At 38.3% G+C, this 12,386-nt stretch overlaps 1 protein-coding gene across 6 annotated transcripts in view; it reads right to left on the reverse strand.

Annotated features, from left to right (window-relative positions):
- Positions 1-2,549: 2,549 nt before the first annotated feature.
- UBE3C (ubiquitin protein ligase E3C) overlaps positions 2,550-12,386 on the reverse strand; it is a 73,176-nt gene continuing 63,339 nt past the window's right edge. For 3 of the 6 annotated variants that reach the window (XM_089533561.1, XM_089533562.1, XM_089533560.1), the window contains 4 exons: positions 11,949-12,137; positions 11,771-11,837; positions 9,000-9,130; positions 2,741-4,458 (listed from right to left, as the gene is read on the reverse strand). In XM_089533561.1, coding sequence (XP_089389687.1) covers positions 4,288-4,458; positions 9,000-9,130; positions 11,771-11,837; positions 11,949-12,137 — 558 coding nt within the window. In that variant the 3' untranslated portion in view covers positions 2,741-4,287. The other 3 variants (XR_016281970.1, XR_016281972.1, XM_089533563.1) reach the window with 3 other exon arrangements.

Below are 12,386 nucleotides of genomic sequence, written 5' to 3' on the forward strand. Positions count from 1 at the left end.
TTCCTCAACTATACTGCTCAGATGCCAACTGCTGTTACAAGAACCACCTTGCCTATAGCACTTTTTTGGGTCCAACCAAGTTTGTATCAACATACAGTACTTCCCCCTCATTGCTCTATTAGGCATCTTGGCTCATGCCACCAGACCATAACAAGCTGTTTTGCAATTGCACAGATTGGAAAGATGTTGATGAGAAGCAGACCCGTGTTGTTAAGTATGCTGGGCCAGTTTGCAGCCCAGAGCAGCAAGTCATACACTCCAAGGGAAGAGAGCTGGAAGGCGATCTAACTATCAAGGTCAGATCTTACAGCTGAAGGGAGGATGCTTTCCCAGCTAGTTAGTGTTCTTATTCCCCTCAGCTGTAGATGGAAACTGAGTGTACATGATGGCTTTTTGATCGGCCTGGGGAGCCAGTACATCTACATTTGATTTATGAAAAGGGACACAATGGAATGGCAACCAAATTTGTCTCTGGGGCACAAAGAAGGAATTTGCCTTGCTCTGAATCTTCTCGGGGGTTTCTGTTAGGTATCTGTATGAACTGAATTTATACCTTACTTTTCTCCCAAGACAAAATTTCCATCTAGGTTATCTGTAAGCCCATTTAGATATACAGTTAGCCCTCCACATTTGCAGCTTTGACTTTTGTGGATTTGATTATTTGGGTTTTTGATTAATAAGTTATCCCTAGAAATTTCTAGGTTCTTCCAGTGAAGCTCTGCCAGGCATTGACCATAGAGTTGTGCTGGAGAACCTAGAAGTGGTAATTGTAGGTCCTTCAGCATGATTCTATGATCAATCTCTGGTAGATGTTGACCATAGAGTTGCACCGGAGGACCTGGAGATTCCTAGAGAGATATTCTCCTAGGTAAAAGCAATTGTTTTGTTATTTGCATTGTTTCCACACTCATGGAGGTCCTTTACCCCTAACCCCAGCAAACATGGAGGGACCACTGTATATAGCATTTTAGATGTACTGTTAAGAGCGGTGCCGCTTTTATCCTGCAGCTCTAACATTTAAAAAAATGCACCATTGTAGAAAGTGAGCTGTGTGTAAACCTGGTTATTCCAAAGCTTATGGCTTTCTCTGCTCATTTGGCCTGAGTCATTCTGTGCAGGGCTGGGAATTCACCTAACCTAGGTTACAACAGGGCAAGGGTGGAGTAGCTGTGTTGTTTTGCATATGTCTGTGTTTCTGGAATTTCCCTTCTCTGCACCAATATGCTATGAATTTCCCTTGTCACAAACGTGCTATGAGAATACTACTAGGGTACTGTGAAACTCAACCAGTTTGAGTATCGTAAAGAACAGACTGCCCAAATTGCTTTGTGGTTTTAATCTTATAAACCTATAGGGAATACAGATAACACCATGCTTACCACAATATGCAAGAGAGACAGTTACCACTGTAGTATATACTAGTATACTAGTATACTAGTAAATGCTGCTGCACTAGTGTCTCATTAAGATTTCTGCTGCAAGTGCAACACTATCCCTTGTTACATTAGCTGGCTGGAAATTATAAAATTATAAAAGCCAACACTTTATAGGTATGGGCCCCTGTGTTTTATAAGACATTGTGATTGTGGAGGGTGTTGCTCAGACCTCAGTCCAACTGTTCAGTATTCTGTTCACAGCAGGAACGAAGAGCAGTGGTTCTGCAATGGTGAAATTCCACAACCTGAAGAAACAGTGAGTTGCTGCAACGATTTTCTTTTTATCTTATGGAATGTATTTGTACCATCAGTATCCTTGCTGTGGTATTGAAATGGCTATAAGCAGATTGAGATAGCCTTTGCTACTTAAAAATTGCACAGAAAAAAAGGACAACTAGGTGTGGCTTCTTACATAATGCAATGGGGAAAATAAATTCCATTCTTTCAGTGCAGGTGAATAGAAGTAAATATACACAGGCATTGCAGCCTTACTGAGCACCATCTAGCTTGGACTGCTCTTGTTCACTAGTTTCCTACGTGAATTTAATTTCACAGGATCTGGTTCAAACCTTGTAACACAGGCAATGAGTAAATTCTCTTTGTACATAGTAGGGGAGTGGAACACTTGAAGAAGGTTTAATAGTTACTGTTGTTAAGAAGTACTGGCCAGAATCCAGAGGACTAGGCAACCAATCCAACATCCCCATCAGTACTTTCTTAGTCTACACCTGATCTTCATGCCACATTTCAAAATACCTCAAATGGAAAGAGCTAACATATTTTTAAAAAGAATTTCCAATGGCAGCAAAGTGGGATAAGGGAGAAATACGTAAAACAATTTCAAGTGCGGGTGTATTGAAGGGAGCTCACTGAATCTTGTCCAGCCCCATAATGTAAAATATTTTCGTCAGGTCTACTCAATTTGGTCTCTGTGACAATATTTTGGAACCTGTGCCATATTGCACAGTAGAAGCAAAAGCTGTTCCTAGCCATTAAAATAATGTGGCACAACTCCAATGAAATCTTGGAAAAATTATGGAAAGTCAATAGAAAGTTTAATTTGCATTTTACAACTTACAAACATGACAGTTGCAATCAAACAAATGTATTCAGTTGAAAAATAATTTCAAAAATATTTAATACTTTCAATTATAAAATAAATAATGCTTTTTAAAAGGAAAATGTCCATGTTTTTGCTTTTGAGAGAAGGCAGAAGTCTTGTAAAGGGTTTCTATACATCCTTCTGTTTTAAGTTCCATAATTGTTTAGAAACACAAAGCAGGTAGATAACCTTGGAGAACAGAATAGGCAGGGTATTTTAATCACTATCATAAATAAAACAGCTTACAGCAAACCAAAAAGAAAACGATTCCTTTATTTCTGTACACGGAGACTACAAATAGTATTTTTAACACTTCATTTCTTATCCCAATCATGAAATTATACATTTTTGTACTAACACTAGTAAACATCTTAAAATCACCCAAGACCTGTTCTGCACATTTAAGATATATTGCTGTTCCCTGCTAATTAAATATGAAATCCACGAGCTTCTTTATCAGCAAAATAGTTTTCAGTCTAGGGAGTCACCAATACAACAGCCCCCAAATGTAAAGTTCTTGGGTCTCTTTCAGTTGACAGCAAAGGTTGTACTTGATTTTGCCTGCTAACGATTTCGTTTCCAATTATATAATAAAATAATTTAGTGAGAATTGCACGTGAAGACAGACATTGACCACTTCCAAAACACCTCTTTGTGACATAAAAGTAATGTTTCCCTTGGCAATCAACCATCATCAGGTAGCACATTTCCTTACTCCATCTCAAAGCCAACAGCTGAACTGAGCAAACCGACTCATTATTTATTCATGGCAAATACTGGACAGCTCACTTTTGACATCAAGCAGATACTCCAGGAGGGGAAAGCTAAAGAGGGTATGGGGACATCTGCAGGCTTTCAGACATAACGGATAAAAGCCTGATGCTTTAGTTCAAATTTGTTTCAATTGTTATTAAGAAGCATTTGTTTTCTCCAGCCAGAAGTACTGTGGATATGCTATATGTCAAAGAAATCTGATGCATTAAATAAAAAATTCTACAGGCACAGAAAAGGAAATGGAAGGAGGGGAGAATCCAATAGTTACACAATTTTTAACAATGTCCAGTTAATCATGTCACAAATAAAGAAAGTAACTGAACAAGCATGCCCATTCAGATTACTGAAGGTAAAAAAATGCAAAACAAAACACAAGTGACATAAACGTCTCTCTCAGTATCTACCCATTGACCACCATGGTAATAAAAATGCAGTTTCCTCAGTTGCAGAAAAGATTTGTAAACAATTTCTGCCACTCCTAAGGACATGGAAGTACTTTCAGTAATCATATTCTAGCCCACCAAAGTTCCAGATCATTTGTAAATCATTTTCTTCCCACTCCAAGGACACAGTTTCGTCCCCTTAGGTTGCTTTGTTATGTTGCTTTATTGCCAACATGTGGAATTATTTGCATTTGAACAGCACAAAGCCAAAGCTTCATCTTTGGTTATTTTCACTCAGATGTTCCTGTGCTCATACTGTATATGTTCTTTCTCAGAAAGCCTACCAAATTGCACACAGTATTCATTATTCAGAATCCAAACAAGGTAGCATCACATCAATGCAGTTAAATGCTAATGGAAAAACAGCGAATTAACATCTTGTGTTATAACTGAAACTTACTTAAGGAATATTGACAGGTAAAATGAGTTGCACAAACCTACATGGATTTCCCTTAATCTGCTTGGTATGGGTGCTGCTTATGGAGTAGGCACTGATTAGTTCCTCAACAGAGCATTTGATTAAAACTTCAGTTCAACTCAGCTCGAATCCAGCAGCACATTCAATGGCATAAAGCAGCTTACTTCTCATAAGGTTTTCATCATAGAACTCTGGAAGCTTCAATAAATTCATGCAGGTACTGGCAGTGGGGAGTCGCTCTAAATCAGAGCCTCCATTGTGTATGCAAAAAGCAGGATATAATTCCTGGGGAGAAAAGAAAAAGCCTATAAAGCATGAATAACAATTAGAACAAATTTTCTGAAAAGGAGAACATCTCACTGGCATTGCCAAGCACATTCCATATTAAAAAGACACAGCATTCGCTTCAGGAGTTGAAGTCATTCCTAATGCTGGAATGAACTGAAAAATCTTGAAACATGGATAATAATGAAAGTTTTTCCTCCTCTCTGTTATCTGACAATGCAATCATGTGAGGCTCTCAGGCTGCTGGGTGTGGGATGCCCCCCCCCCCGCCCCTTAATATGCCAAGGACTGGTACCATATTTATACCCACTGGGTATAGGTTATAATTACAGACATTGCAACTTTCTTTCCTGAGAACTTGCCAGACCAGTTGGGAATGGATCATGCACCAGCACTGGTCTACTGATGGCCACTTTGAGCAGTGCTGCTGTACACAGTGTTACATAAAAGTCTACCTGTTAACATAGTCCTTAGAAATATATGTGGTGAAAATAGACATAGGAAATCTTACTGTACCCATTTCATTTCTCCTTGTTGAAGACTATATTGCAAAATCCTTCTTTGCTCCCAGTTTTCCTTCAGCTATTTGGTTATTGGGGTAGAAACCCTACAACACTTATTAAAAATAGTTACATTCATTTCCTATTTGCAAAGGGTTCAAAACCAGGTCTTTTAATTGGAAATAACCATTTTTGAGCCAGAAATGGGATTGGTTATATTGGGGTTGGGGAAAGGAGGGCTCAGAGCTACTCAGAACAAACAGTTCACCTCATGTTAACATTTGTTTTTTCACTGGTAGCTCTGGTTAGTAGTTGGATGGGTGACCACCAATGAACACCAGGTGCTGTAGGCTGTATTTCAGAGGAAGGAACTTGTAAACCCACCTCTGAGTATTCTCTGCCTAAAAAAATCCTATGAAAATTCTGGGGTCGCCATAAGCCAACAAGCAACTTGAAGGCGCACATGCATTGTAGAATATACTTGATTTTGAATGCCCCAACACTCCTTTGGATGTGGGACATTTTTTAAAATCCTCTAATACTCTGCAATTCCCAGGGGGTCATATAATATCCAGAAACCACCCGGATGAGTGTTAAAGAACCTGCAAAACATTTTTCTCTTGTAATAGTACAACACTTATCCCCCACCCCATCCCAAAAAAGTCTGCAATGTTATTTTGTTCCTAAGCATTGTTAAGGAAGAACCAGAGGTCAGAGTTCTCAGATAACAAGGATATCAAAAATCGTCCCAGTTGTTAATATTTGTCCTGGACATTTACAAATTATTTTTTTTAAATAAACTCATTTTTGTATATACGGTGTCCCTCTGTGTCCTTTCCAGATAATATTACAAAGTAAATTTTATGGATGTGCCTTGGGACACATGTTAGCTGAGCCACACATTACATCTTGCATCCTAAGTTCTTCTTTCCTTAGTAATAATGTACTAATATCATCAAATGCTTTGGTGAGGTGAGTGAAAACAGATTGTCTAGTTTTAGACAATGCCAAAAAGGAAGAAAAACCCTAACACCCCAAGCTGGGAGGTTAATGAGATTTTAAGTTAAATTATTGTTTAAATGGAGGCCTTAAAATGTATGTCATAGCTAAAATGCTATATTTTTAGTGTTCCTTTCAAACTGCTAATTGAATTTTCCTACTTTAAGCTTTAAAAATGTTAAAAATGAAGTTCTATATTGAAAAGTCAAACCAAGGGCACCATTTGTTTCATAATTAAATACTGTGCAACGGGAATCGGCAAAAGTAGGGGGAGGGAGAAGCACCATCAATTTATTGTGTGACCTGATTGGAACTTAACAATTTCCAACTGCACTTTAATGATTTTTTTTTGTCTGTAACAATCTCATTTATTAAACTTATTAAAGTTTAATTAGCTTTAGCATATGTTATTGTGAGCTCAAACTGCTGGCAGCGAAGATTCCCATTTTTAAAAAAGCAGTGCAAGTCTTGACTATGCTATTTATAAGTAAAGAACTTCAAGACACACTGCGCCCTTCTAAATGAGTCTGAACCAACTTTAGCAAAAAGGTGAAGGTTCCGCAATGTAGTATGAACACGATTTCAAAGCCAGAAAGTTATGTTCTTAACAGCAACATTTAATTATCTTCTGTTCCAATAGAGCTATGCACAATTAATTACAGAAGACATTGTGCTCTAATTGCTGCCCTCAATATATATTTTTTCCTTAAATGAATCCACTTATTGCATGGCAAATACTAATTACTACTTACAGTACATGGTGCACTTTATCTTCAAAGTACTGCAACAACATTTATTATACACACTGAATTATTTTTTCTGAAGGTTCCTTCTCTACTGCTAGGACACAAAATTGTAAGAGTACAGTCGCCCCTCCAAGTCCACGAACATGCCTGTGGCGCACACCCCATTCAAACCTATGGGCATTGAATATGAGTAAGATCTGGAACTTGGGGGGGGGGTCCAGAAAGGATCCCCCGCAAGTTCCAAGGAACCACTGTACTATTTTTCACACTGTGGGGAACAAACAATAATTACACTTGGTATTTGGTAGAAGAGAATTCACCAACCAAAGCAGATATCATAACCACTTTTGTGAATCTTTACTGATTCAGGAAGGAATCAGTTCTTTTCTCATCTACTACCCTATGTAGGTGAGAAAGATTTTTCTGGGTATGCATAATGTCTATAAAAAGGTGACCAAGTCGTACTACTATTAAAAATCTGTTCTCTTGTGGAGCTACATACAACATAGAAAGTAGAAATAGAAAGTAAACATGGGTGGCATAAAAAGCTTGTACAAATTGGAACCAACTTTATTTCTTACATGCATACATTGAAATATTTATTCATGTAAGAACACAAAATCCAACCTATATATTAGAAAAATTACTTCTTTTCAGTGGCCATGCTGTCTGGTGTATTCTGAGGTTTACAGCGGAGGAGGAAGAGGAAGATTTCCAAGCTCTAATCCAACCACTCATGTAGAAATAGATAAATGTAATAGATCAATAGTCATACTTTTTGCAGCATAAAAAAGAGGGAGAAAGAAGGAGGGAGGAAATAGAAAAAGAAATGTGGTAGCACCTTAAGGCTACGTGTTTTTTATTTTCACATGAGCTTTCATAGATGATACAAGAACAAAACCCACTTCTTCAGAGGCAGTACAGAACAATAATAAATACTCAGGTATATTTACACAATTGTGAGAGTGGGATGGAATGTAATAGGATCCTGAAAGATGGAAATCAAAGAGATGGGCACTGTGATACTAGTCTTTCAGATCTTTATAGAGGCCAGTTAGTGTAGATGGGTGAAAGCAATAAATCTACTTACCAAGAGTCAGTTCCTTAGGGTTCAAAACTCTCTCTCATAATATTCCTTTTATTATAGGTGCAGTATCAAGGTCTCTTGTATTAATCTATGTAGTGTGTCAGTTCATCCTGTTTTTAATTTTTTTATTGCCTGGAGGTTTGTTGACTGTAATAAAGGCTTTGATTGACTGATAGTGTGCCAGTTCATCCTTTTTGCAGAATTTGTATGAATTAACCCAGTGGTTCTCAAACTGTGAGGCAGGACCCCCAGGGAAGGTACAAGAGTTGATCAAGGGGGGGGGGGGGTCCGAGACTTGGAAGCTCTGATCATTGTTATTATTCCTCCTCCTCCAATTTTTTCTATCCTGGAGGGGAAAAGAAAGGCAAGGAGGGTGCTTGGAGCCTCTGCCTGAGCGGGAAGGAGGAGGAGGAGAGCTATTCCTTTACAAAAGGTTAAAATGTAAATATACATGAATGTGTCAATGAAAATATGCACTCTTAACAAATAAAATATTTTTATTCATATATTACGTCGAGCAGGGAGTGTGATGTCTGCATGTAAATGTACAGGGTGTCACAAGGATAACAGGTTTGAGAATCACTGAATTAACCCAAAGTTTATGCACCTTTATGTAATGGAGATTTCTTGATTAACAAAGAACTGACCTACTTTATAAAAGATCAACCCAGACTCCCTATATAACGGGCATCCTGGCAAATAATCCAGATAAAGTCTCCTGCCCCCATGAAGCTTGGGAAATGGATCATTAACAAATGCAGTATCTGATAAATCTGATGTCTTTGAAGAGCACTGCAAAAGACAACAAACACACAAGGCATAAAACGCACATGCTCAGACTGCGTCAGTACCAAAGTGCTCCTCAGGACATTTATCACTGGTAACTCAGTAATACTGAGTAAATGTGCGTGTGTTATGTGCCTTCAAGTTGTTTCCGACTTATAGTGACCTTATGGTAAACCTAGATTACCCAAATATAATTATTATGGATAGATAATAAATGTTTTCATACTTCAGGAAAAACAAAAAACCTAAGTCCAGCTCTGGACCAGGATGTTAATGGCTTTTATGTTTATGGGTCCAAGATCCCAATTGTATCAATGGAGGCTAGAGTAACCAAAATGTTCTTAGTATCTTGGACTATGATAATGACTGCACTAAACTGGACTAATGCTATTAACTGTGTGCAAAATTCAGGAAAACTGATACCTTAAACCCCAAGAGTGGAGGTCGTGAGCAGCTTGTTACAAACTTTAGTAATTTTCGCTTTTCGTCATCAGTGAAGCTTTCTACAACTCTCCAAAAGATTTTGATTACTGGATGATCTGCAGAATAACCACCTGCAATTTTTCAAAAGAAAATGAAACTGTATTACAACCAAGCTTCACTGCTATTATGCATCATTTGAAGATACAGTGTAAGGGAGGGAGATAAAGGTCATGCTATGCTGCAAGTTGTGAAGATTCAAAAGATGTACTGTGCAGGATAGCCCATTTGTCTGACTCACAGAGACCTCAAAAAAGAACTGCTGGGTTCCCCCCCCCCAACTTTTTGTTCACAGTTTTGACAGTACTTATGATAGGAAGCAGGATGGACTGCAGTCTGTATGTGCCAGCAACAAACCAGCATGCACTGAGCTATGTATAGAACATTAGGTCTGTGAGGGAAAAGAATGACACATCCACCAACATTTGAAATTTTTAATTTTCTTAGGAATGCAAAGAATCTGTAACAATTATGAGATTAAATACCAGCTGGGGGGCCTTCTATACAAGGCAAATTGAAACAACTAGTAGGCACTTTATGAAAAAATGGAGGCTACAAAAACAAAGTACAGGTATATGATCTACAGTACATCCAAGTCTAAAATTAAGTCTAATAGGGGAAACAAAGATTATCTGAGATTATCTGTATGTATGCACTGTAAATCTACAGGGCTATATAAATAAAGCATCATCATCATCATCATCAGTTTAAGGCCTAAACTTTGGAATGACCTACTGGAGGAGATCCATCAGATAACATCTAAAAAAGCCATCAAGAAGGATCTCTTCCAGCGGGCATCACCAGACTAATACATGGGCCCTCTCCACTGTCCTACAACTATGCCTTCTTTGACTCTCCCTTAAATCGCCTCATTGCAATGGGGATTAAATTTTACTGTAATTTTATTGCGATTTTAATAACTGATTTTTATGCTGTTGTATTTTAAATTGTGAATAAGGGATTGTGTTATTATTTTACTATGTTTTATTTTTATTGTAACCCACCCCGATCCTCTGAGGAGAGGCGGGCTATAAATAAATATCATTATCATTATCATTATCATTACCATTATCATTATTATTAAAGCCTGAATTCCATGTAGGAAAGCTAAAACAAAAAAATTAAAAAATAACATTAACATACAGTAATTTATGCTTTCAATTTACTGAAAAGTTTTCATTTGAAGTTTTATTCAAACATACACTTTTAAAGTTAGAGGGCTGAATCCAAAAAAGCTCAACTGCAACTGCAGCCCTGCCCTCACAACAGGTGCTTCCTGCTTGTCATTTCTTTTATGCCCTGACCTCCCAAACACCCTTTAAACCAGTAGTGGCACAGCCTTCCACCCATTCTTACAAAACATTCAATGTTTTGGGGAACACTAAAGCTTGAGATAACTTGCATTTTAATGGAACAAAATGTAACAACCACAGACCAAGACACTATATGTGTAAGAGTTCCACATGCAGAACTACCCTAGGGGAGCCCTATCACCACCTCCGAGACTCACTGCTGTACAACAATAGCTCCCTGCATGGCTATTCCATTGCTGGTGCAGAGCAGACAGATCAGAGAAGAATTCAGATTCTTCTTAATGTCCCCACAGCCAGACACAGACTGAGGACATCTTCCATGGAGGTCTACTAAGATCCTCTGCTGGATGATACCGTTGAGATCCCCTAAACTTTCCACCAGCAATGGAATGGCCATGGGGGAGGCCTCCTATTGTTGGGGGCAGAAGGGAATACCAATCTCTGTAATATAACTGAAATAATACATGCACAAGACAATCTTAAAGTCGCAGTGAAACATGTTCTTAAACTTTGTGGAGCTGCCCTCAAAAATATTTTGAGAAACTGAATTCATATACAGTCGACCCTTGACATTCATGGAGGTTAGGCACACAAGATCCCTGTGAAAGTAAAAATTTGCAAATAAAGTGGGAAGATGAGAACAGTGTGTGTGTCCCCAAGCTCTGTGAGGTGCTGGAAGGGCAAGACAGCATGCATTTGTGACTCCCTCCTTCCGTTCCAAGATTTCAGGGCGCTTTCTAAAACCTTGGAACGGCAGGAAGGAGGGCGAGTTCGCCTTCCCCAAACCCCTTCCCAAGGCAGAGAGCTGCTTAGGGAAAGAGGCAGCTCTCCATCCTGGAAAAGGGTGGGGGGTTATTTTCCCCAAACCTCTTCCCAAGGCAGAGAGCCGCTTGAGGAAAGAGACAGCTCTCTGTCCTAGAAAGGGGCAGGATTGGCGCACACATCCTTCTCGGCTTCTCCTTCCTGGGTTTTTTCCCTCCCCAAGGGAAAAGCCTGGGGGGAATGAGGAGGAACAGTACATGGACAGTGAGTGGCCTTGACCTTGCGAATAATCGAAACCGTGAGTCAACGCCACAAATGTTGAGGCACAACTGTAGTATATCTTTGTTGTTTTCCATATTTTATTATGGCTGCTCTTGTTTTGGTTTTTAAAGGCAAAACTGTTTTTTTTTTCCCTGCTAGAATTTTTGATTGAGGACTGAATTGAGATACATTAATTTCAGGGGCTGGGGGAGTTAATAAAACAATGAACATATCTGCTCAAATAACTGAGAATTAGCTGTCCTAAAAGTTTTTGATTAATGCCTTTGATTTTGAGTTGAGATAACTAATTCAATTATAATTTATTCAATTTTGTGAAAATGGCATTATAAATAAACATTATAATTATAAAATACTTGCCTGAATAGTTGGTGAAAGTTCTGAGGTCATCTAAACTAATAGGAACCTGTGCACCAGAAATCAAAACCTAAAATGAATGGGAAAGAAATACATCCTTTATCTTCAGGCAAAGCTTTCACATATTTGTAATTTTTAAAATGTTCCTAAATAAAATACTTAGAAACTTATATAACAATACCTGGATTTCTTGCTGATCAAACATTCTAAGCCACTCAAGATTAACAACATTGGCCAGACCTTGTCTAAATGCAAGGCAATGCTGTCTGATCTGTTTGTTTAACCTGTAGTCTGCCACAAGGTGGATGTATGCAATTCGGTTAGCACTAGTGACAGGAATATCCTTCCCACCAGGCTTTAGTTCAACCACCTGTAAAAACACAAATGCTTTCTATGAAATGAATGCAATTCTTCTTGGGTAATGAATTATATTTTACCTCCATATTTAACTATATTTTACCATCCAAACTATCCCTATGCTTTAACTCTGCTGCTAATCAGTAATTAATGCATTATTTGTGTACATATTATTTTATCTATTAAAACACATCTATCCTGCCCTTTATCACTAGAACTCATGGTGGCATCAGGTTGAGTATCACTTATCCGAAAATCTGCA

This window comes from Sceloporus occidentalis, unplaced genomic scaffold (assembly GCF_023333645.1).
Source record: "Sceloporus occidentalis isolate IW3139 unplaced genomic scaffold, rSceOcc1.0.p SCAF_7, whole genome shotgun sequence".
NCBI classification, from domain to species: domain Eukaryota; kingdom Metazoa; phylum Chordata; class Lepidosauria; order Squamata; family Phrynosomatidae; genus Sceloporus; species Sceloporus occidentalis.